The sequence below is a fragment of the Pteropus alecto genome, unplaced genomic scaffold (genome assembly GCF_000325575.1).
Source record: "Pteropus alecto unplaced genomic scaffold, ASM32557v1 scaffold87, whole genome shotgun sequence".
NCBI lineage: Eukaryota > Metazoa > Chordata > Mammalia > Chiroptera > Pteropodidae > Pteropus > Pteropus alecto.
The window spans coordinates 13250720-13277602 of NW_006443225.1; the positions used below are offsets into that span (position 1 = coordinate 13250720).

Below are 26883 nucleotides of genomic sequence, written 5' to 3' on the forward strand. Positions count from 1 at the left end.
GGGGCGGAGGGGCGGAGCCAGGGTCCCATGCGACTGCACGGGCTTCGTGGGTGGTGGTGCGAGGGCGTTGGTCGGCGCCACGTGTGAGGCCGCGTGAGGCAAGGCCGGAGTCGAGAGCCGCCACCTGCGGCGGAGCCAGGTTCCTTCCTGGACCTTTGTGTCTCAACAGGCTAGTTACCCAGATGCACGAGGGACGTTTTAACCTGGCAAGCCTTGTGCAGGGGCAAGGGGCAGCCAGGTTAAGGGTGAGTTAATGAGTTCTGAACCCTGGGGAGGATGGCTCGTCGGGTTTGTAGGCGGTGGCGGGGGGCGCGGGTGTGCGTATGTGTGGGGTACTTTGTGTGTCTCTTATGCACAGCAATAAGTAGTGTGTACTAACGCTTACAGCTCTAAGTGCTTTCTATGCGCATTATCCCGTTTAATCCTCGCAATAACATCCCTCCGTGCGCCACCGGCCTGCCCAGAGTGGTGGGTCGGCCTTAAACTAGAGAACAGAGTTTGAGAAATTAACAACCCCGCCATTCACTACCTCTCCCTATTTTAAAACACCGAGTTACAATTTACGTAGAAGAAAATGCGCAGATCCTATGATCAGTTTCATCGCATTACAGTTGTAATCACTACCCCCAAAAAGCTAGAGAACGCATTTCCTATCCCAGCTCACCTCTTTTTCAAAACAAATGAGAAATTGACAAGTTAGATGTTTGTTCTAAAATTTAGTACAAGAATTTTTAACATCCTTTTTTTTTTTTGGCAGGTGTTTCTGAAGAAAATACTGTTTCCTATTTATAAAATGTTTATTTTACAAATCAATACTCCACATTTTTCGAAAGACACCTGTATTATGTGTGACAATTTTTTTTGCCTGTGTCACAAAGGTGGACCTTTAATAGCAAAGTGTTTCAAAAACCTTCGCTGAAATAATCATGTAAATTATCCCCTTCGCAAAGAAGGCAAGCAGTATTTAAAAATGCTTGGAATAACCATCAGAATTGCCTAAATCAGGCATTTCGAACTCACTGATATTTATGTATTTGTGGCCATCAGTTAATGGCTCTTCAGGCTGGAAGCTTCCCCCATCTTCCCTTATCCTAAGAACTCTGCTGGGAAGTCAGCAGGACCTTTGAAAAGAGGGTGGAACAGTTTTTTCTGGACCATAGTGTTCTCTCTGAGACTTACGGGCAGCTCCATTCTCTTATTCCTTAGTTTTATTTTTTAATTAGAATTTTCTTTGAGTCTACTATCTCAATTTCATTTAATCCATATGGCATATGAAGAAATAGGCCCAACAAATAAAAGTGACTTGAGAACAGTCATAGTGAAGATAGTGAACTTGTTTAGACAAGTTGAAATCGAAGTGATTGTGGAATATCCTGGTAATGAAATCTATAGATAGTTCGATACATGGGTTGAGTTTGGAAGAGAGATTGTAGGGTACAGCTAACAAAACTGAGTCTTTGTCAGACAATTATGTTTAGCAATGTCACTTGAAGTTAAACTTGCTCTCCAAGAAATAAGACCAAAGATTTTTACATTTGTTCACTTACATTTATGGTTATTTATCATCTGCCTACAAAACTCAGTGTTCTTGTGGACGTACTGTGGGGGGTGTTAAAATGAAAGAGCTTTTTAGAAGTTCAAAACTTGAAAGGCGATATACATGGTCTTAAAGACTGGGAAAATTCTAGAGAAGCATAGCTCAAGTGATGGGATTGCGAAGGAGAGAGTCAAATTAGAAAGATCTGGGGAAGCTTAAAGGTGATTGGTTTTGAGCTGATTCATAAAGGGTTGATAGAACTTCACGTACGTCGGGGGAGAAGGGCATTCTAGACAGTAAATAACCTTGAGAAAAGGCTTGATAAGAGAAGAAAGTTAATGAGTTGTTTGGGGAACTGAAACCAGCAATCATATGATCTTGGGGTACAGGGTTTGAGAAGGTACACAGTTTGAAAAGTGGGTAAGACTAAGTTAATGATACTCCTTTGTAAGAATCTTTCAAGAATTTTTCTTTCAAACATGACTTGTTCACTTGGATATGCTGAGGCAAATTGTATTTTCTTAAAACAATTCATAAATACAGTAAAATCTTGTAACCTAGTCAAACCTATAGAAGGAGCCACATTCCTTTCTGCAATGTGGTAGTTGTAAACAGATGTAGTGTAATCACAATGAATCCGACTGTTAATCGCTACATTAGAACATCCCACATGTGACTAACAGGTGATTTCAGTTTCATGTTAGACTTCAGTCTTAAAGTTACAAATCCTTTAATTATATTTTCAGTGAAGAAGAAATAAAAAATTCTCAGGATGAAGGCTTTTTATATTTGACAAGTAAGTATATTTTACGTGTGTTAAATTTTGTTGACAACCGAAAGTTTGCTAGTTTTTACTTTTTAAATATTTGTTTTATTGCAAAGAGATCATGTATAGTAGGCAAAGGTTTTATATTTTGGCTGGCAACCAGATAGCCACCCAACTGGGTTGACCTCTGAATAAAATTGGATTGAAACTGTTTTATTAAGTTAGTGTCACAAATTCCCTAGGAAGTCAAATTGTGTAGATGGCATTATTTCTTGTAAGGTAGTATCGGAACAGTGATCAACTGTAGGAATAGAGGTGAACTGTCTTTTATACAAATTATGCACCTATGTGGTAATGGAAGGAGCTGCAGGCCCTTTTAAGAGAGTTGTTAGATTTATTACCTTGATGCGTAGGTTTCTTTCCAGTTGGCTTTGTGCCCGGCCTCACTAAATTAGGAATACAGAGGTTGTTATATTAGATTAGTCTGTTGAGTCTGATGGTCTATCAATAATGCAATTAATAAGTTTCTTAGAAATTATTTTTCCCATCTTATAAAACTTGACTCAAAACTGCTAGTATTTTCCATATCCATAAAAGATAAAGGAAGGTCTTTGTGGGGAGAGTGATTAAGAAATGCACTCATTAACATGCTCAACGTTTTTTCCCCACAGCACTTATCGCCTTTAACTATAATATTTAATTATTTATTATTTTACTGTTAATTAACTATTTTTCTTTGTTAAGGTGTAAGTTCTATAAGGGCAGAGTTTTTTGTCTCTTTTGTCACTTGATCTATCTCAAGAGACTAAAATAGCACATGGCAAGTTACAGGTATATATTCAGTTGAACAGAACTTTCTGGTTAATTCTCATCCTTCCAAACTCCATGCTTATGTTGGGCATGATGTCTTTCATTTAAGATAAACCTACAGGGAATTCATGGCTTTCTTGGTTGGGAAAACTCATATTTTAAGATTATTTTTTCCATCTTGTTGGCTACAATATTCTTGACAGGAAAAGTAGTGATTATGAACCTTTTTTTTTTTTTCCTGTAAGAAGAGGGAAATACTTTTTGATGTTATTCTGAAGACTTTTAAATAAAGTGTGTATAAGTGGTAAAATGGCAAGAACACTGCAAGTATTAGTTTGTGTGTGTTTTTATTTATTTTTTGAAGATCTAATTGGCTTTAATTAAGGGATTCATGAATTGGGCAGTATCTCATCTAGCAGCTGGAAGGGTACTCTCATGAGATGTACAAAATGGAAGGTTTTTTTTTTCTCTTATTTCAGTGGATTTTATTCCAAGAGAAATCTGATTTCAGAGTAAGTAAATATCTCTGAGGGAAAGTTCATGCTTACTGTTAGTTTTTTTTTTCTTTTTGTGTCTTACTAATTATTTCTTTTTTTCTCTATTCCTTTTTTTTTTTTTTTTTAACGGTGGCATTGGTTAACAAAATCCAATGTTTCAGGTATACAGTTTAATAGTAAGGCATGTCTATATTACACTGTGTTTATGTTTTTAGAAACACTTTTTCCTCCTGGTTCTTAAAGTAATAAATGTTCTTTATAGGACATATAAGGTGTTAGTCTGCTATTGCTGTCATAACAGAATGCCACAGACTGGGTGGCTTAAACAATATAAATTTATTTTCTCATAGTTCTAGACCCTGGAACTCCAACATGAAGGTGCCAGTAGGGTCAGTTTCTAGTGAGGCCGCTTTCCTTCCATTTCAGATGGCAGTTTTCTTGTGTCCTTACTTCTCTTTTGTGTGTGTGTGTGTGTTGTGTGTCGTTGGGGAGGGAGATAGATCCCTGATGTCTCTTCCTCTTCTTATGACACCAGTTCTATCAGATTAACCTATTTCCCGTTTGCCCTGAGAATACTCACTGGCAGCGCATGCAGCTGCAGCGTTTACCCCGAGATAACTTGCAGTGTACATCCTTAACCTTACCTGCAAAGTTTGCCATGAAATATCTTGCATTTTAAAATTATTTTCGCATCGCTCTAGTATATCTACAGTCTTTGGAAACAAATGGCATTTTATTTATAGCATTCTGTTTTTCGTAGTGGTATTTACATTTACACAATATAGTAATTCTTAATCACTGAAAATGTCAAACCTAGAAAATGTAGCATTCCTATCGTTCTTGAACAATTAGCTGAAGGTTCGTTTGATGAATCTGATTTATGTGTAAATTTCTGTTACATTAGGATTAGAGTCAAGTTCTGTTTAGAAATAACTTCAAGAACAGTTTTTATATTTTATTTTCACATTGAAAACCAGTCAGATTTGCTTCAGCCTCAAAGAACACGTTTACGTAAAATTAATGCCGGCAGCAAGCTGCACTTTTTTTTTCTAACCGGGAAATGGGTCATCTTTAAGACCTCTTTCAACCTTAATGGTCTCCTTAAAGGCCTGTCTCTAACAGTCACATTAGAGAGTAAAATTCTAACACGATTTTGTCCATACATACAAAAAAGAATGATGAAAAAATTAATCACCATTAATTCATCAGATAAAACCATTGTTAACATTTTTGTATTTCTCTAGTCATATTCCTTTGCGTTTTCAGCGCTTTGAGATCATGTAGTACTTTTTCACTTAACATTATTTAAAGTGAAGTCAGAGATTACAAACTCAGATGCTTAGAAAGATCAAGTAGGCAGGTAAGGTAATGATGATAACTAACATTTATTAGGCCCCGTGTGCCAAGCACTTCTCTAGAAGTTTATATGGGTTATATGTATTATCCTTTTTATCCTTCACAACAACCCTATATGAGGTATGTGTCATTATAATCTCTGTATTTCAGATGAAGAAAATAAGGCATAAAGAGATAAAAGAACATGTTTACAGACACACAGCTAGTAGGTAGCTTCATTAGCATTGAGACCTGGCTGTTGAAAAGGCTGAAGTGGGGTGGCTGGCTACTTTGGTGGACTCAAGAGAGCATGCCCCATCTAGGGAGGCACCCACTGCTAATGGAAGAATGGTACTCCAGTGTAGCAGATCTTTGTGGTTTTTTTTGGTAGCAGTAAAAAATCTGGATTTTTATATGAAGTGTTGGCAATGAATTAGGAAAATTAAAAAAACACTGATTAGTCAGACCAGTCTCATCTGCAGATTGCATTCAGCCCACATTTATAAAATAGAAGTCATAATAGTAGTATCTACCTCCCAAGTCTGATGTAAGAATTAAATGGGGACATTTTATATGCAACATTTAGTTCAATGTCCAGCAAGTACTGCTGAGTAAATGTTAGCTATCATTAGTAAAATAAACATTTTCTCCAGTCATGAAAATTCTTTAGAACCATCATTTACTATTGCTTTTATTTTAAGAAATTATGTATTACATGAGGACAAGTCTATTGTACAAGAGTCAAGCAATATAAAAGTATTTAAAGTACGGAAGTTGCATTTGTTTCCTACTCTCAACCCTTTACCTTTTACATATATAATTAAAAACCACATGTGCTATATTTATCCTTCTGACACTTGTTTTTTTATTACTTACTACATCTTGGCGATCTTTTGAAATCAGGTTAAATAAAGCACTTCATTGTTTTGAAAGGTTGCATGGTGTATTCTTTACTGTGCATGTACCATAATTTATTGAACTAGGCCTCTCAATGGTCATTTAGGTAGTTTTCAATTTTTTATGGTTATAAAAAGGTTCTGCAAAGAACATATATAAATTTGTGCACATTTGTGACTATTTCTCTAGGCTGATTCCTAGATGGTATGCTGGATCAAAAGATACTGAGAATTTTCACAGCTACTGTACCTTTGTTAAATATATTTTTAGTAGCTTTGTAATATTCCATTTTATCAATCTACCATTATCTACTTTAACAATTTCTTATTTTGATACATTTAGATTGCTTCCAATTTTTTTGCTGCTATAAATGGTCCTGTAATAAATACCTTTGTGAGTAGGTTATGCTTTTAAAAAGGTAAATAGGATGAGAGGAAGTTGTCAATTAGTAAGTATATTTCTGAGACTTTACTTTTCCAAAGCTATTAGAAGAACTATATTTAGTGGTAATTTAGCATTTTTAAAAAAGTTTTGATAAAGTCATGACCTATGGTTTTAGAATCTTATATCCTTTTTTTTTAGGTATTGTCATCTGTAATGAAGAACACTGTGAAACAGAAGCTTGAATAACAAGCCTTGTAACATTGGACCTAGATTAGAGATTTAGAAAAGAAAGTTAAAATTAGCCACTTTGATTTTAGTGTTCCAATTTCATAACATTTGTTTTTCTGAATAGATATAGGGAAGACAATTAAAATTTGGTGCTTTACTGAAGGATGCACTAATATTTGTTCCGGTATTTTTCTTTTTGTGTGAGAGAAGACAGATAACTAAGAGCTGTAGTGATTCATAATGAGATATACTAAATTAAATTTTATGATGTCAGTTCTTGGCATTATAATCTATATAACTGATTTAATTGTGGACATCTGGGTATCTGTCAGGTTTTTCCGTGAAGGACAATATGTTTTTAGTGTTTTAACAGTAAGCTTTATGCTCTTTGGGACGCTTGTGGTCCAGTGTTTTAGTTATTCTTGGTTCAAGGCCGATTTAAAGAAAGCAGGCCAAGAAAGTCAGCATTGTTTTCTTCTACTTCATTGCTTGCAAGGAGGAATTTTTACAAGGTGAGCATACGTTTTTGATCATTAACACTATTTTTCTTTTTCTCCGAACAGAGACTACCTTTCTTTATCTAGGTCATCAAATGTACAAAAGTTCCCTATTTGCATGTAGTACAAAGGTTAACTTTCTCCTTTTTATCGATGCTTATGTGAGTCATTGCTGTACTGTCAGAATTTTCCAGTTTTAGTTTACTTAATTTAAGTTACTTTTTCTGATATGTACTCACTTTTTATGGGAAAGGAAAAGACTCATTTTTGTCTTGTGACTCTTTTTTCTTTTATATTCCAAGCTTGATTGTGCAAATATAGCCTAACATTTGCAGTTGGTTAGAGCACTTAAGTTTTTAAATTACTTGTACTATTGATTTAACTAAATGAAAATTTTACTGCAGTAATGTAGTAGACATGTGGTTAACTGGTACAGAATCATATACACAAAACTAAAAACAGCCTTAAGAATCATGTTGTTCAAAACCTTATTTCATTAGTTAAACTATCTAAATAGGCCCTGAGATTTCCATGATATATCTAATCTCGTATGATTTTTTCATTATTACTTTAAGGGATTTATGACATGTGGGGATACCCACCACTATACAAACAAGGACCTTAAGGGATTTAATTCTGTTAAAAGCAATATGTATCTTAAAAGAAAAGAGAAAAAATAAAAACAAATATTAAGAGAATTACAACCAATTTTGTTACAGTTAGATTTTGAATTTGGACTATTTCAATAGCTACCTGACGGTTAATTTCTGATTCTATCCTGTTAAAGAAGCAACATATTCATGGTGATTAGTTGAAAGTATTAAAATTTTTTTCCAGGCTTTTTATATGTTAATTAATAGTAATAATAATTAATGCTGTTAAATTTGTGTGGAGATTTATAGTTTTCAAAGTACAAAGGTTTTTACATACTTTGTCTTTTTATTTTTTAATTTTGTTTTTAAATTTTATCAGTTTCAAGTATACAATACATTGGTTAGACATTTACATACTTTATAAAACAGTCCCCCTAATTGCTCCTTCTCTCTGGCTCTCCACCTAGCCATTACATTGATGCTGATTGCATTCCCTATGCCATGCTCCCCATCCCCATGACCATCTACTACCTACTGATTTGTACTTCTTTAACCCTTCACCCCATTCCCCCAGCCCCCAAACCCTCCTCCCCTCTGGCCTTCTCCAGATTGTTCTCTATATTTGCGAGTCTGTTTTTGATTAGTTTATTCTTTTTGTTCCTTAGATTCCGCATATAAGAAATCATATGGTATTTATCTTTGTCTGTTTTACTTATTTCACTCAGCATAATAACCTTTAGGTCCATCTATTTCATTGCAAATGGTAGGATTTCATTTTTTTAATGGCCGAGTAATATTCCATTGTATTTATGGACCATAACTTCTTTATCTAATCATCTGTTAATGGGCATTTAGGTTACTTCTATATCTTGGCTATAGTAAATTGTGCTGCCATGAACATAGGGGTGCATAGATCTTTATGGATTATTGTTTTGGTTTTCTTTGGATAAATACCCAGAAGTGCAATTGCTGGATCAAAAGGTATATCCATTTTTAATTTTTTGAGAAGCCTCCAGACTGTTTTCTGTAACAGCTGTACCAATTTGTAATCCCACCAAGAGTGTATGAGAGTCCCCCTTTCTCCACATCCTTGCCAACACTTGTTGTCCTTTGATTTATCGATGATAGCCACTCTGGCAGGTGCGAGGTGATAGCACGTTGTGGTTTTAATTTGAATTTCTCTGATGATTAGTGACCTTGAGCATCTTTTCTTATGTATATTGGGCATCTATTTCTTTTTTAGAGAAATATCTGTTTTTAGGTCTTCTGCCCATTTTTTAATTGGATTGTTTGTTTTTTGTTGTCGAATTGTATGAGTTCTTTATACATTTTGGATATTAACTTCTTATCAGATGTATCATAAGTGAATATCTTCTCTTACTCAGACATACTTTGTTTTTTTTTAAAGTTAGAGGTATTAAGATTATAATATATAAGAGAAACAAAATATGCAATGAGAAAAAAGAACAGGTTTTAGGGAAGCTGAAAAGTACTTTAGGTGTTGATATTGGAAGTTATTTTTGAAACTATGTTCTCAATAAGATGATGTTTAAAGGAATGGAGTAAAAGTGCTGATAAGTATATATGTGTAACAAGCAAGATTTAATGAATATTCTGTATGAGCAATAGTGAGAATTGTGTAGTTGTAATATCTAGAGGATAAAAATTACTCTTGCAGAGTTTAGAAATATGGTAAATTGTTATTTGCTATTCTATAAGTGGAAAATTTTCATATCTAAAGAACTATTTTCATTGATATTTCAAATAATGACTTGATACAAGACATTTTGTTATAAATTATAAATTATGTTGTAAAAGAAAGCCAAATTCTCTTGATTTTTAGTGTCTCCTGACATAACCTAGTAGTTTTTAATTGAATGTCAGACACTGTATACAAGAAATTATAGAGGCTCCATATGATAGTATTTTCTTTTATAATCCTAGGCGTTTAGAGTAAGAGTCTACTCTTGGTTTGCTCCTGCTCCTAGAGTGTAGTCTTCCAGGGCACCGAGAGTCCAGTGTGGTCGTACTCCCTCCCACATGTCCTGAATACCAGTCCTTATCTCCTCGGTACCCCTTAAAGACTGCCAGAAATTCTGCATTGTTTTTATAAGACTTTCTGCTTAGCCTTTAGCTTCTATCTTTTATAGTTTCAAAATTTAGCAAATGTCTTAGGGGAAAAACCGACTTGGCTTTTGAGCTCCCTGTCTCTAGTTCTGCAAGATTTCTAATACCTCTGCTATTTTCTCTGTTTCTTAACAATAGCCCTCTGACTGGGCAAAATCCAGATTTTCAACATGTCCTAAGTAACAGAATCAGCAAATACCTTCAGGTAACAAGTATTTGCAGAAATTGCTCAATTTCCAGTTTCTTTAATTGTTTTGGCAAGAGCATTGGTCTGATCCAATATACTACATTTTACATAGAAGTGTAGTCCATAAAGTGCAATCTTGAGTTACCCTATAATGTGCATTCTTAAATTATCCTAAATCTAAAGTTGAACAGAAATTTTATTGTTCTCACAGATAATATAAAGACCTCAAAACACTTGAATTCCATGTGTCATGTTCCCAATTTATATATTGTTGTTGGCATTTTGATTCCTGTTTTTAGTCTCACTAGATAATGTTATTGTGTTGTTATTTCCGTTTTATGTAGTTATATTTTTATTAAATTTTGTTGATATTTTTCCATATATTTACTACTCTTTATTTTTTATTCCTTCTTGAAACTCAGACTTTCCACACACACGATCACTTTTCTTCTGCCTGTCTGAAGTCCAGAATTGCATCTGTTGAGTCTCTTGGTGACACCATCTCTCAATTTTTGGTTGTATAGAAATGCTGTTATTTCATCATCTTTCTTGAGAGAGATTTTAGTGGCTATAAAATTGGAGATGAGTCGTTATTTTCTCTCTTGCCTTTTGGTTTCCACTGTTGCTCTTGAAGAGTTAGATTTCAGTGTTACTGAAAGTGTTTTGTTTTTTTCCTCTCTGGCTGCTCTTACGATTTTTTTCTTTGTCATTGGTTTTCTACAGTTTAATTATGACATATTGAGGTGTAGATTTATTTTTCTTGCTTGGGATTTGCTAGTCTTCATCATGCTTCTTTGGATTATTCTTCATCAGTTCTGTACAATTCTCAGTCTTCATCTTTCTAAAATTTTCTTTACTATATTTCTGTCTCTTTTCCTCCTGGGACTGCAGGTAAGGGTAAATTAGACCTTGTCACTGTATCTAGCATGACTCTTAAGTTTTAGCTATTTAAAATTTTTATTTTTTGACTCTATGGTACATTTTGTGTAAATTTTTTTGTAACTTTTATTTGGTGTGTTGCTGAGAAGCAAATGTCAGCATCCTCCTGCGGCATCATCGTGGACCCACCTCCCTGTAGGTGTTTATTCATTGTTTTTGTTGTGGGGAGACAAACATTGGAATTTTTTGCTCCATCATCTTGCTGATGACTTTCTCCTTCGCTTTTGAAGCATAATTTTTTAGGATACCAAGTTGTACATTTCTCTCAGCACTTTAAATATTTCACTCTCTTCCTTGCATGGTTTCTGAGAAGTCGGATGTGATTCTTATCTTTTCTCTATAGGTAAGATGTTTTCCCCCGACCCCCTGGCTTTTTTCAAGATTTTTTATCCATCTTTGATTTTCTTCAGTTTGAAGATGGTATACCTAAGTATAGGGTTTATTTTTGTTTTGTTTTGTTTCGTTTTTCCAGCATTTATTTTGGTTGGTGTTCTGTGAGCTTCCTGGTTATCTGATTTGGTGTCTGATATTAATTTAGGGAAATTCTCAGTTGTTACCACTTCACATATTTCTTCTGTTTCTTTCTCGTTTTCTTTTCCTTCTGGTATTTTTTCCCATTACATGTACTGTTACATCTTTTGTAGTCACACAGTCCCTGGATAGTCTGTTGTGTTGTTTTTTGCAGTCTTTGCTTTTCAGTTTGGATATTTCCATTGAGATATTCTGTAGCTCAGAGATTTTTTTCTTCAGTAGTGCCTAGTCTAATAAGCTCATTAATATTGTTCTTCATTTGTTATGGTGTTTTTGATCCCTAGCATTTTTTATTCTTAGAATTTCCATCTCTGCTCACATGAACCATTTGTTTCTGTATGTTGTCTATTTTTTCCACTATGGTTCTTAGCATAGTAATCATAGTCGTTTTAAATTCATGGTCTGCTAATTCCAGCATCCTTGCCATATCTGAGCCTGGTTCTGATGCTCTGTCTCTTCAAACCATGTTTTGCAGTAGGCCTGATAATGTATAGCAGGTCCTCGAATAATGTGGTTATGTTATTTTGTTATAATATTGTTGTTATAATATCATTTTGTTATTATATTGATGAGATGCCAAAGGAACTAACTTAATTCTTATTCATACCAATTAGCCTGTGGTAAAATTGGTTTTGTTAAATGCTGTTTCACTGCAGTTCTAAGAACCTATGGATGAAAGTGAGGACTCAGTGTACTAGGTGAAAGGAACTGCGGTAAATAGGCCTTTAGTAATACGATGGTAAGGTGTGGGAGGAAGAGAAGCATACTACAGTCCTGTGCTTAGGTCTGTCTTTTAGTGGGTGCTTTGGTGTATTTCAAAATGGTTACTTTCACTTTTTTCTGCTGGATGCCCCTGGGGATTTTCCCTATCTTTGTTGTGAGAGTCAGAGCTCTAAGAGGTAGAACTCACAAAAGTGTGGGGGCACCTCCTCAATTTTTAACTCACAGACTTGTCTACACTTAGCCACCAGCAGTTCATCAATACAGTTCAGGTTTTCCTAATTTGGCACTAGTTCCTAAACGGAATCCTGCTTGAGGATTTCTGGTCCTGCAATTTATGATTCTTTGTATCCACCTGTCTGTCTTTCCAGTTTTGGGGGGAAACAGTTTACCCTGTGACCTTACTTCTCTGTCAGATCTAAGAAGAGTCACTTCTTTTTCAGTTTAGCTTTTACTGGTCGTTAGGAAGGAAAGGCAACTTCTAAGACCCTTATATGACAGACTGGAAATTAGAAGTCAAGCCATGTATTCTTGAAGTCTTGTGAGTCATGAAGTCATGTATTTGTTAGTTATATTCTTCTTTTCCAAAATTATTTTGGTTATCTTAGGGCCTTTGTATTGCCACATAAATTTTAGAATCATTTTGCCAGCTATGTAATTGGCATTGCCTTTCAAATTTCCTTTTTCAATTGTTTATTTCCACTGAGTAGAAATAGAATTGAACTTTTTTATAACTATGTCCTGAGACCTTGCTGAACTCACTTTTTACTTATAGGTTTTTATTTGGTTTCTTGTTATTTTCTGTGTTAATCATTATGTCTCTTGCAAATAAGAACAATTTTCTCCTTTAAACTATTCTTTTTATTTCTTTATCTTCCTTCATTTCTCTGTCTAGGTCCTCCAGTAAACTTTGAATAAAAGTGATGAGAGTGCTAGCCTTGATTTGTTCTGCTCTGAGGGGTAAAGTGTCAGATGTTTCGCCATGAAGTTTGGTGTTACCTGGAGGTCTTTCATAGCTACCCTTTATCAGATTAAAGAGATTTCCTCCTCTTTTAATATTCTTGAGAGTTTTTTTATTACTATGTATGGATATTGAATTTTGTTAATTTTATGCTAGCCTCATAAAAGGTTGGAAAGTGTTTCTTCTTTATTAATCTGAAGCAGTTTGTATAAGATTGGTGTTTTTTTCTTAAATGTTTGATAAAATATATTGGATTGAGGTAATGTTGTGTAGACTTTTGAAAACAAATTTGATTTTTTGATATAGGTTTATTCATGTTTTCTATTTGATCTTGTGTCAGTGTTCATAAGTTGTATTTTTCAGGGATTTTGACCACTTCAGCAAAGTTTCATTTATTGGTATAAAGCTATTCATAACATTCCCTTGTTATAGTTTTGATCTTTAGTGACGTCACCTTTTCCATTCCTGATATTGGCATTGTTTTGTTCTTTCCCTTTCTTTCTCCCTCTCCCCACCCCTCTTATTTCATTGACTTATGCTTTTATATTTATTTTCTTTCTTATACGTAACTAGGGATGGCTTCTTCTTTGATAGCTCATTTCTATGGAAACATTAACATCAACTCTTTGTTCTTTTCTAATAAAAGTATTTAAACTTTAAATTTCCCCTAAACCTGTGTATTAACTGTATTCCAGACATTTTGATATGTTACTTTTATTATCCATCAGTTCAAAATATTTTTTCTAGCTCTCTTTGTGATTTCTCTTGTACCCAAATGTTAGCCTGTATTTAAAAAGATTTTCAGGTATTTGGGTCTTTTGTAGATATTTTAATATTGATTTCTAATTAATTCCATTGTGGTCAGATAACATACTCTTAAGATTTCAGTTTTGAAATTTATTTAGACTTGTTTTATTGCCTGAAAACTGGTCCATCTTTATGATTTCATGTGTGTTTGAAACACATGTGTTCTGCAGTAGTTGGTGTGTTGGAGCTTTCTGCAAATAAAACTTAGCAAATGCAGTTGATAGTCCAATACAGAGATTGTGCATACTTATTGATTTTTTACTTAATAGGTGTATTGGCACAACTGGGTAGCCATTTGAAAAAAAACATTACGCAAATTATAATTGGACCTTCACGGGAAGGTCAGGCTTAGTCCATTCCCTGGCATAGTACATAATTTTGAAAAAAGTTTAACCTGTTTTGTGATGAAGGTGAAATCCTCAGAAGTATGTGGATAAAAATATAGAGGTGGGCACTGAGAAGATTTTAAAATGTTGCAGTTTCTGTCTTTAGCCTCCCTGTCTTCGATGTGACAAAATATGGGCTCTGATTCCTTCTAACCAGAAGAAAATCTGAAAGGATAAACTGGACGAGTTTTGTTTCTAGAGAAGCGCTCCCCACACTTTCCACCCAATCCAAACCACAAGCACGAGAAAAGAGGGATTTTTGTATGCCATATAAGTAGGCAGACCACACAGATTGTAGAAATTAACCAGAATGGGAGTAAAAGGAAGCAATAGCCAGTATGTGAAGCATGGAAATAGTAAAATTTTTTGATTAACTTTAGAATTGGGATAATTTAAGAATGTATGTTGCGGACCGTACATTTAGGTAAGATATCAGACAACAGGATAAATTCCAGACAAATCAAGTATTTAATATAAAAAAAATAAAAGTACTATAAGTACATGGGAGATTTCCTTTATAGCCTTGGAATAGGGAAAGCCTTTCTAACTGTAACTCTAATCCCATAAACTATAAAAGTTATAGATTTGACTATTAAAAATGTATGTCAATAAATAAAAGCAAAAATTCCTCCAAAGAAACAAAAACAAAAGGAAAACAAAAAACAACATTAATAGGGGAAAATATTTGTAACTTAGACAAAGGGCTAGTCTGCTAATATTTGAAGAGCTTCCTTAGTCAAAATTAAAAGGTCATCCATCCAATAGAAAAATAGGAAAAGAATAAGGGTAATTCATGGAAAAGAATATGTGAATGGTTCTTAAATTCTATGAAAGGTGCTAAATCTCATTCATAATAAAAAAAAATGTCAATTGAAACTTTATTGAGGTATTTTTCACCTACCAGATGGGCAAAAATCCAAGTGATAATATACTCTCTTGGTAAGGCATGGGAAAACAGGTACTGTCGTACTCTGTTGATAGGAGTCTGGGTTGGTGCAATCCCTGTGGGGAACAGGTTGACCATATTTCAGGTGCATATATCTTTAGGCCAGAGGTTTCACTTTTGGGAATTTATCATACTTGCATACATGTAAAATGTGTACACACAATTTTTCAATTATTGTATTGTCTGTAATAGCAAAATATTGAAAACGATTTAAATGTCTGTTGATAGAGTTTATGGTATATCTATGCAATGGCAGTACTATATAGCTGTGACAAAGAATGATAAAGAATTATGTACTGAAATGGAAGGAGCTGCAAGATGTATTCTTAAGTGAAAAGATAAGGTGTAGACAGCAGGTGTAATATGCTATAATCTGTGTAAAAGAAGGTGGTGAAAAGGTATATATATTTATGTTTGTTCGTATACGCATAAAGAAACTCTAGAAGAGTACACACAAAACTAGCAGTGATTAATTCTGGTGGTCGTGGAGAGGGTGGAACTGGGTAGTTGGGTTATAGGAGTGGGATTAGTTTTTTCACTGAATAACTTTTTATTTTTTGATTTTGAATTATGTGAATATTTTGCCTGTACAAATAATTAAAAAAAGAAAAGCAAAAATTGAATTAGGTTGGCTGTTAGCAAAATAACCACTTCTCTCTTTTTGCCTTTTTTCTTCTTTTTGTATTTTCTTAGTGCAGGAAGTGGCATGATACTGAGACATACAGTGAGAAGTAAGCAAGAATTAAAGCAGTTCATAAGAATGGGCCCAATTTTCCAAGGGTTTGTCCAGACTAAGTACAGAAAAACTTGAGATTTGATGAATTGTGGATTAATTTCCCTAGAGAATAGATAAATTGAGTTTGCGTTGGTAGATGAAAGACAAGAAATATCAACATGAATTATTTATCAGGTATAAGTGCCTGTTGCTATTAAGTATGCTATCTTTCTTCAGGGGTCTGTAGAGTAGAATGTTTCATTTTCCAGAATATAAATTAGGTGACACTTTTGCATTTCCATTTTATGTATGGTTTGTGATAAAACCTCTCTCTTTGCCAGAGGAGACTTTTTCTTTGATGGATATACAATAGGCATTTGAATTATGTATTTAAAATATGGAAGTTATTTTTGCTCCTTTTAAATACATGGTAAAAAAAGTTTAAATTGTATAAAAAAGTACAATGGGAGATGAGTCTCCTTCCACATATCCATAGGTCTTTCTTTAAAGAGGTTCTTAAATGGGAATTAAATAGTCAAACTCTATTTCCTATTTTTCTATTTAAAACTCCTTAGAGAAAGGTCATATAATAATCATACAATTTCTTAGGGTGCCATATTTATGCAACTTTAAGATCTGGGACTTTAACCTCAATCTCTAAATATTTGTGGATTTTTCTAGATATCTTATTGCTTTCTCATTTAATTTTGTTTTTTGGTCAGAGAACTTTGTATGATTATAGTCCTCTTAAATTTATTGAGACTTGTTTTATGGCCAACATATAGTCTAACTTGGTGAATATTCCATGTGTATTTGAAAAGAATTTATAGTTTGCTGTTGTTGAATGTAGTGTTCTATAAATGCAAATTAGGGCAATTTGGCTGGTAGTGTTATTAAAATTTTTTATACTCTTACTATTTTGAAGGGGTCTACTTTTTCTTTCATTTACTGAGAGAGGAGTGTTAAAATCCTCAACTAAGATTTTGGATTTGTCTTTCTCTCCTTTTACTTTTTGACAAGTTTTGTGTCGCGTATCTTAAAGATACATTATAAAGTTAAGGAATAAACTTGTAAAATACCTGGAGTTTAAAGGGAGAAGCAAAGACAAAGGACTTTCTGTTGGGAAAAACAACAGGAAGGGTACACCGTCAGTGTGGGAGAAATGAAGTGGGAAGATGGTGGTAGTGAGTGTGTGGGCAGGGCAGATCATGGAGGGCCTCGAATGACATGGAAAGGACTTTGGGTTTTAGTCTAAGTTTGATGGAAATCATGGGAACATTTTGAGCAGAGGAGTGACATCTGAATTATGTTTAATAGGCTCAATCTAGATGCCATGTATGGAGTAGGATGTATATATAGTGAGCAGAAGAATCAGATAGATGAGTTATAAGGCTATTGAAGTAATCCAGGCCAGAGATGTTGGCTATTTAAACTGGGATGGAAGCAGTGGAAATGATAAGTATTTAGATTTGGGTATATTTTAAGTTAGACTCAAGAACCAAGAGAACCTGCTGAGGAGTTTTTATAGGGTATGAGAAAAGGAAAGGCGCTGGGAATTAGTCCCATGTTTTTGGTCTGAGCCACATGGTGAATGTCAGTACCATTTACTGAAATGGGAAACAGTGACAGAAGGAGCAGATTGAAACAGGGTGTATGTCACTACCCTTATTTTACATGTGAGGAAATTGAGGTGTAGATAAAGAGTTCTGATAAACTTTGGGATAGAATCCTGGTTGCCTTATGGGTAGTCTTGGATTTCTTCTAAGTGTCTCATTTTTAAAAAATGAATTTTGCTTGCATGAAGACATTTAAAAATTCTTTTGAAAGAAAAGCTTGAGCAAGTATTTGAGATTTCATATATTTTTTAAGATGGTAATGGTCAAATAGCCTAGCACCTTGCAGATAATTTGCTAGATTAAATTAAAAGAAGATTCAGTCTCATCTTCAACCTTGACATTATCATAAGGGCATGTATTCATCTTGTATTTAAGATAAATCACATGAATTGAAAGTAGTGGTTAAGACTAGGAATCATAAGATCTCAGTTTGGACTGCAGGTCTGCCCCTTACTCTCTGTGTAACTTTCGTTTTACTGTTCTTAGCCTTAGTTTCTCCATCTGTGAAATGGGGATAATACTTATGCATGTCACATAATAATTGTGAGGATGAAATACAATCATGTATGTTTAACAATGCTAGCACAAAATGGTACATCAAACATGAAATAAAAGTTTATGGAATCAGAATCTCGATAAAGCCACCATGATATGTTCATGAAGTTGAGAGAAATTTTTAGTGGAGAAAGTTTGTGGGAAAATTCTGTACTTAAACACATGCTACTTGTTTCTTAATTGTTATGTATATTAGCATACATATTATGAAGACTATATTACTAAAGATAAATGTTCATGTTTACTTTACAGGTATTGGTTTACCTTGAAAAAGGGTTATCATGTGGCTTTCAAATACAGCAGCAAAACTGATAACTTCATAGAAGAACAAATCGATCTACATAAAGAAGTTATAGATCGAGTGACTGATTTGAGTATGCTCAGGCTGTTTGAGACCTATCTTGAAGGCTGCCCACAACTTGTTCTTCAGCTCTACACCTTTCTGGAACATGGCCAAGCAAATTTCAGTCAGTGTAAGTCTTTCTTAACACCGTGTTAGTTGGTTGCCACTGAGAGCTTATGTCAATTACATAACTTTTTGGCAGGTTTTAGAATTTTTAAAAATTTTTTCTCTTTAGAATTATTTAATTTTTGAAAAGAAGTACATAGTTTAAATATTAAAAAGTATATAAAGACATAGTCTCCCTTCCCTTCTTCCATTTCTTCCTTTGACCAGAAAGGAAACTGTTATTGTCATTTTTTTGATGATTCTTTCAGAAAAAAATTTTAAAAGCCTATATTCATTCTTATTCTCTCTGTCTTCCTCTCTGTCTCTGTCTCGTACAGACATAGCAACATAAAATAAAAACTGTCTTTTTTTTGCACTTAACAGTATATCTTGGAGATCTGTTCATATCAGCACAAAATGAGCTCCCTCATTCATTTTTATTACCTGCATAATATTACAAATTATGAGTGTACCATGAATTATTTAACAAGCCCCTGTTTATGTTTATTTATCGTTTCTAATGTTTTACTATTGCAAAAAACGCTGCCTTGAATAATCTTATACTTGCGTCATTTTGTATATTTGAAGTTTGTCGGGAATCATTAGGTGAAAGTGCAAATGCTGCAAAACTAATGGAAGTTTTGCAAGTTGATCTTTAGCATATTTCGTTATTGGAGTAAAATACTCAGTTTTAAAGAATAGTTTGGTATTTTCATTTAAAAGAAACTTTTAATAGGTGTTTAATTTGTGATGTTAAAAGCATTTGCTAAACAATAGTCCCAGTTACATTAATGCCGGAGGTTGTGTGCGGACTCGAATCTGTCTCAGAGGAGCAGATCGTCATCATTCCTGGAGTTCCCTCTATGCTAGACTCTCCCGGGAGATCAGTTCATGCCCCCAAATCATCTTTCCGTTCCCAGTTTCCCGTAAACCTCTACCCTGTAGCTTCTTCTAGTAGTTTTACCTTTACCTTGGTTGTTAGTATGATACTGAAATGAACTTACGATGTATGAGTCCTCTTTTTCCTTGTGATGCAAAGAATTTGTGGGTTGAGAGTTAAATGTTCCATATCAAATGGTTGTTGAAACTAGAAGTTCAACATTTAGAGTTTACAGCCTCTGTTATGGTAGATCTGCTTTTCCAAATATTCCAAGTAGTACATAGTATCCGGACCAGCAGTGGGATCCAGTGACAGTTCTATTCACATTATGGTTCTATCTTCATTGTTTACTTTCTCCTTGAAGTAAAATGTTGAGGTGTTAGTTAAAAAGAGCAAAAAATTGTGTCTATGGTCATGCTACCCTGAACAAGCCCAGTCCCACCTGATCTAGGAAGCTAAGGAGGGTCGGGCCTGGTTAGTACTTGGATGGGAGACTACCTAGGAAGACCAGGTACTGTAGGTGTAAAAAATAAAAAATAAGGGATTGTAAGCTGACGAGGTCCTTGCAATCTGTGAGGTCAACCAAGGGTTGCCTTGCCTAAAAACAACAACAACAACAACAAAAAACGAGAAATAATCTTATTTAACAATAGAAAATTTGGTACATAAGTTATTGTAGACTTTTAGTGTAAAAAGTTATGTAGCCACTAGAAATAGTGTTTAAAGATAACTTTTAATGAACATGAAAGTAATTCTAAAATACAATTTAGGCAAAAAAGTTTATCAGATTTTCTATAAGTGTACTTATAATGATATAAAGAAATAATTATGTAGAAAATGTCTGGAAGAAAATATGCAAAAATGTTAACTGTGGCTGCTTATGAGATTATGCAAAGTGAAGGTAGCTACCTCATTCTCCACTTCCAAGTGGGATTATGAATGATTTTATCATCTTTATACTTTGCTGAATTTTTATATTTTCTATAGTAACTTTATTGTTTTGACAGGAAGAGTAACTCAGAATGTTAAAAAAAAAATAGGTTACATGTAGAAGTAACTTCAGTAGACTGAACATATTCTTTTATCTTTGCTTCTTCCTGAAATCATACTAAAAAGAAGAGTAAAAAAGTAAAAATAACATAAACCCACAAGAATAAAGAGAATGCAGAGTAGAATAGTAGATTTGAAATATCAACAAATGTTTAGAAGGTGGAAAGCAGTTGGAAAACTGAGGTTATTCATATCAACTCTTCCACTGAAAGGCTAAATTATTTGAATCAACCTTCTCTCTGAAAATATCTAAAACTATTGGACAGATATTTTCAAAAGCCTTCATAAAGGCAGAAAACAGTCTGATAGAACAAACCAAAGCATGCTTGAAAGCAGGGACAAAGCAGGGTTAGGTGTGACTCTGAAGGCATTTATACTTGGAGAGTTTTTACGGAACCTCATTATAGACAGCAGATTCAATTCCGATGGCTTCCCAGAGTGTGGAGAACTGAAGACAAAACTCAGAGCCCTCACAAGGAAGTCTGGTTGAACACTGTAATCCACTAAGCTGGTATACCCCAAACCACCCTCCTCAGTGGGAAAGTGACGTTACCTACCTCACTTACTCTCCACTTCCAAGAGGCTCCAAGGAATATTGCCTTGCTGCTGAATAGGGCAGGGAAAAATGTTGAGAAGTTATAACAATATGATTTGCAACCAAAATTCACATCTTTGACTAGTCCAGAAAACAAAACAAAATGACCCCTCTCCTCTCAAACAAATTAATAGAAGCCAAGCTATAAATATAGTTTAGAGTGGTTCCAGACTGATAGTGACTCCAGGTGTCTGGCAGAAACAAGTGTAAATCCTCCCTGGAGGAATCCTCCCAAGAGGCTGCAAATAATTTTTACAGATAGTTTTCCAAGGAAAATGAATGGTTTACGGTAGTTTATATTGCCAAAAAGAGCAAAGGCACCGTAAGAATCAACAGAAATAGAAAAAAAAACTCATTAAGACTTTAGAGATTGGAAATTACCAAATGCAAAGTATAAAACATGCACCCTATTATGCTGAAAGATGTAAATGATGAACTTGAAAATATGGAATAGTGTAACTATAAAAAATGAATTGTGTACCTAAAAAAGAAACAAGTAGAATTTATGAGACTTGAAAACATTTAAGAATTAAATTAAAAAACTCACCAGATTAGACACAACTGTATAGACAATTAACGAGTTGATGCTAGGTCTGAATTATTCCAGGATATAGCTTACTGAGACAAAGAGATAGAAAATATGAAAGAGATGTTAAGACATGGAAGATGGATGGGGAGGTCTAACATACATCTGAGCAGAGTCCCTGAAGGAGAGGAGAGAAGGAATGGAGCAGAAGCAATATTTGAAAAGTTAAAGGCTGAAAAAGATTTCAGAACTGATGAGCTACCTACCCACACATTCAAGAAGTGCATCATCTCACAAGCAACTAAGTAGAAGAAAATCCATACCACAACATGTCAGTACTGAAGAAAATTCCAAAGAATGTACTTCAGACAGAAAAGAAGTGTTTTGAGATGCAAGAAGGAATAAAGAACAAAGAAAGTGGTAGACATGTGGGTAAATCTAAAAAAAAATTGATGGTATAAAACAAAAAAACTGTGTGGTTAAAAAGAATGAAAGTACAATACAGCAATAACATGTAAGTCAAGTAGAAGATAAATGGGGTTAAAGTATTTTAAATTCCTTGTATATATAGTTCAGGAGAAAGATAAAGCAAGCTGGATCTGGGCTTTTTGAGGTATAAAACTAAAACATTACAGAGACCCTACTTAAAAAATAACATTAAGAAACGAAAATTAGATATTGCATTAGTCTGCTTGGGCTGCCGTAACAGAATACCCCAGACTTGGCAGCTTAACCAACAGAAATATATTTTCTTGCAGTTCTGGAGACTGGACGTGCAAGATCAAGGTGTCATCAGGGTTGGTTCCTGGTGAGGACCCTCTCTTCACCTTCTTGCTATGTCTTGACATGGTTTTTCCTCTGTGGAGAGAGAGAGCAGGCTCTCTGGTGTCTCTTTCTTATAAGGACAGCAGTCCTGTCAGATTCTAGCCCCACTCCTCTGACCTCATTTAACCTTAACCTCAACCTCCTTAAAAGCCTTATCTGAAAATGCAGTCACATCAAGTGTTTAGGGTTTCAATATGAATTTTGAAGAAACCAGTACATAAAAGTTATGCAAGTAAACATTTAAAAAAAATAAGATAAATTATAGCAAATTACAGATATAAGGCTAACAAGTACTACAAATTTCACAAGAGGAAGAAAAGTAATATTTTAATAGTCGTCTCTCTAAATCTTTTGGCTGTGTACTTTCTGATTGGCTTTTGGTTGATAATGATTTTGTAATATAATTTTGATAGAATAGGATAATTTAATTTTTTTCTAGCATAGTTGATTGAAATTTGTTTAGTATTTTGAAGTTAGAAAAGTTTCAGCTTCGCAAATTATTGATAATACATGTTTTTTACATTGTCAACTTTGGGGAAAACTACCAGTTTAGTAATGTACTATAAGATCAGAATATTTTAAGAATTTTTTTTGGATGAAGTAACTAATTTTAAATTCTGTTGAATTAACAACATTAAGTTATTGTTGATGTCTCATTTAGTGAATATTGGGAGTTTCGTGTTTTCTTCATTGGTTTCAGTAATGTCAAATTAGAAATTATGAATCTGTACGGTTGTGATTGGGCAAGGTCATTTCAGACTGAGCATTGCGTAAGCAAAGGCATGGTTTGGCAAAGACGAGGAATTCAGTTTGGATAGAGTGTAATATATAGGCTAGAACAGTAGCAAAATTATCAGAAAAATATGTTGGAAGCAGGTAGGTAAGTGGGAAATGGGACATAGTGTCACACTAATACTGTGAACTGAATGAGGATAGACCATCATGTCTTAAAGGATTCAAAGGTCCATCGATGGCAATATACTGGAGCGCTGAGATCAGGCAAAGTGAGAATCCTAGCTCTGTCACTTACTGATCTTAATTATTCAAGCAAATCTTGTAAATGTATCCCCCTGAACCTCAACTAAGTGTATTTTCAATTCAATTTCTGTTTAGTCATATCCTCAAATGTTCACAGCTACTTCAGTACACAAAAGGAAAATGCGAGAAAGGATAAGTAGGAGAGACAGGGAATTTAGTCAACTGCAATTAAAATGTCTTATTTTTCCAAATTTTATAAAAATATATGGCAAGATGAACACATTGCCATGGCTTTACCAGGCTTGGAAAGAACCTGGGCAAGTGTGGATTCCTGAAATTTAAGCTTCATTATCTTCATGATAAATCCACCTCTGAGGTAGCAATATTGATTAACTTTAAACTTTGGTAAGTTTAATATGAGTATTATGATTTCTAGAGAAATCACCAAAGAATAAAAACAACATGTCACTGAAGGATGTTAGCTATTAGATTGAAAGGGTGAATAAAAGTGGCCTGGACCAAGCTCATGATTATAGTATTTCAGAAAATCAAAGATAAAGATAAGATTCTAGAAGATTTGAGATAAAAAGATTACCCGAAGATAGAGAATCTGAATGGCATTGAAGTTCTTGACTATAACACTTGAAATTAGAACTTAATAGAGCAATGACTTCAAAGATTCAATGGAAAATATGTTTTAACTTTGAATTTCATTTCTAGCAAAATCTTGTATCAAATATGAAGGTATAATAAACATTCTTTTCTCAGGAATGTCTGGAGAATGGTTGATTAAAAACATGAGAATAAAGCAAGAAAGAAATACAATAACAGGAAAGAGGAATTCAGCACTAAATAGAGGTGAAGGGAAGTTCTGGGAAGACAGGAAACAAACTTTGAGAACAGCTACCTTAGACCAGGAGGATCATATTCTTATATAAAAAAGGAAACTAATAGATGTATATAAAGGGTGTTTTATTAATTAATTGGAAGAATTTGCTAAGAAATAGTGATAGGGTCATGAAAAACTAAGCAAGTGAGGAAACAATGAAAAATTTTAAAGGAAAGGAAATTTAATCAGAGTGTAGTATGTGACTGAGCAGCAAAAAAATGCTATGTGTGTGTAGTTATTATAAGGTAAATGCTGAATATTGATTTTACCAAAAATTGTGATCCTGCTCTTTTGGGCAGATGAGGGGAAAGGAAAATGAAAGAAGGGTGTATATGTATGTGTATATGTGCCAAATTTTCCTGTTCTCCAGTAGGAAATCAATAAGCAGTGTCTAAAGCAGATAGATTAAGAAGTAGCACAATATATGTTTCATTTAGAAATATGGCAGTAAATGTCAAGAGCTAGAAGAACTGATAGCGATTTCTTCTGGGGATTGTGACTGAGATGAGAAGAAGGGCAGAGCAAGATACAGTTTTGTTTTTGTTTTTTTATAAATTCTGTAGTACTTTTTGTATGTATTAGTTTGGTAGAAATGGAAACCAATTATAAAAAGACATCGTAGGGCAGTTTAGGGGAAAGCAATGTTTTAATTTAAATATTTTTTTAATTGAAAGGAAAGAAGTCCAACTAATCGCGTGGTCCAGAGAGGTACATGCTAAAACTACGAGAGTGGACAAAGGCATTTATAATCTCCGTAATCTTCTTTAATAGATAAATCTAAAGCCAGTCTTCCCATCATAATACAGTATACAGACCTCCAGTGAGGCTCTTAATCTCTAATATCTTTGCTTTCAGTCTTATAAAAGTCCCAGTTTTGACAGTAGGGCTAATGACATGCCTTTCCAAAGTAATGAACCTACTCTTCTGTTATTTGTTGGGGGAAAATGGGGTAAAGATTTCAAACCTATTGAAATTTCTAAGTTTTAGAACTCATTTGTTCATTTGATCTATCATCTTAAAGATATGGGAAATTGAAGTTATTGATACTCATATTAATTTTCTGTTTAACCACCCTTCCTCCCTCCCTCTCACCCTCTCTCCTGCCTCCCTTCCTTTTTACCTCCCTCTTTCATGATGCCGTCTCTTAGTGAATTAAGTATATGCCCAAGGTCAAAACCAAAATGACTAAAATAGCTAGGACTATAACTGTAGTATCTTAGAGAACTTCCAAAGTATATAGTTTTACTATATCAGTTGCTCAATAAAATTTGTCCAGAGTTAGTCCAATTTATTCGAAATCTTGTAGTGGTTAAGTACATGAACTTTGGAATCAGGAAGATTTAGGTTCAAATCTCAACTCAGCAATTAGCTAGCTCTTTGACCTGGGTCAAGTAATATATATTCTCCAAACATCAATTCCCTCACATATAATATGGGAATATTAGTATCTATCTTAAAAGATTAGTTGAAATGAGTTTATAAAGTGCCTGACTTGTAGTTGTGGGTTTGTGTATGTACAGATGAAGCATGTATAGCATGTAGTAATTTAATATTGCTATTATTATTCCTATAACAATATACCTTTTCTAAATTTTTTGTTTTGTAGATGCAGCCATCATGGTCTCTTGCTGTGCTATTTCTTGGTCGACTGTTGATTATCAAGTAGCATTAAGAAAATCCTTGCCTGATAAAAATCTCCTTAATGGACTGTGTCCCAAACTCACATACCTCTTTTATAAGTTGTTTACAATATTATCTTGGATGCTGAGTGTTGTACTTCTTTTATTCTTAAATATTAAGATTGCTTTATTTCTGTTGTTACTTCTTTGGTTTTTCGGTATATCATGGGCATTTAAAAACCAAACTCAGTTTTGTGCTTCCATAAGTATGGAACTCTTATATAGGGTTGTTGTTGGGTTCATTCTTATCTTTACATTTTTTAATATTAAAGGACAGAATACCAAATGTCCAATGTCTTGTTATTATATTGTGAGAATATTGGCCACATTAGGGATATTGATTGTGTTCTGGGTTTGCCCGCCTTCTATTTTTAATTCAGACTATTTTATACCTATCAGTATTATTATAGCTCTGACTCTTTTCCTTGGAATTATTTTTCTTATTGTTTATTATGGGGCTTTGCATCCAAACAGAGGTGAAGAAGCAAAACCTGATGAAATTGATGGAAAACCAGTGCAAATAGATTGTAGAATGAAGTATTTCCTAATGGAATAAGCTATTCACTTATTAAATGTATTTTATTTTTTATCTCATTGGTTAGTAAAGAAAATGTGTGTACGTGTGTGTTGTTTCTTATTTTTGCCTACTTTAATTTGAGATCAGTTCTGGTACATTATGAATGTGAGAAAGCATAATTCTTTTATTATTTATATTATTTTCTCAGTTGGTTTTGAAGATCTTGAGTACTTAGATATATTTCTTTATTGTCTGTTAGAGTTGCCAATTTGAGGCTGAATTAGAAGAAGTGGTCTGGTTCTCATAATTAGAAGGCCAAAATTGAGCTTTGCTCCACCTTTCATTTTTCCTTAACTGAAGCTGATGCACCTGTGGTAGAGAACTGCAAAGGGAGGAAAAGAGCACAATCGTTCTGTATTTTCTTGATGCAGTGCATATATTTTGAGTTGGGGACAGAGTGAG

The 26883-nt window shown here is 34.1% G+C and overlaps 1 protein-coding gene and 1 pseudogene across 3 annotated transcripts; both read left to right on the top strand.

Moving 5' to 3' along the window:
- Positions 1-3: 3 nt before the first annotated feature.
- Positions 4-26523, top strand: XKR9 (XK related 9). Of its 3 annotated transcripts, XM_006924022.3 has the most exons (5): positions 4-245; positions 2284-2333; positions 6425-6966; positions 18287-18507; positions 25832-26523. In XM_006924022.3, the coding sequence occupies exons 3-5, from the start codon at positions 6695-6697 to the stop codon at positions 26458-26460; spliced, it is 1122 nt and encodes a 373-aa protein (XP_006924084.1). In that variant the 5' UTR covers positions 4-245; positions 2284-2333; positions 6425-6694; the 3' UTR covers positions 26461-26523. The 3 variants fall into 3 exon arrangements, with proteins under 3 accessions (XP_006924084.1, XP_024896950.1, XP_015454115.1); XM_025041182.1 differs by lacking the exon at positions 6425-6966 and having other exon boundaries at positions 6-245; XM_015598629.2 differs by lacking the exons at positions 2284-2333; positions 6425-6966 and having other exon boundaries at positions 6-245.
- On the top strand, positions 19767-19885 carry LOC112472675 (annotated as a pseudogene).
- Positions 26524-26883: the final 360 nt, after the last annotated feature.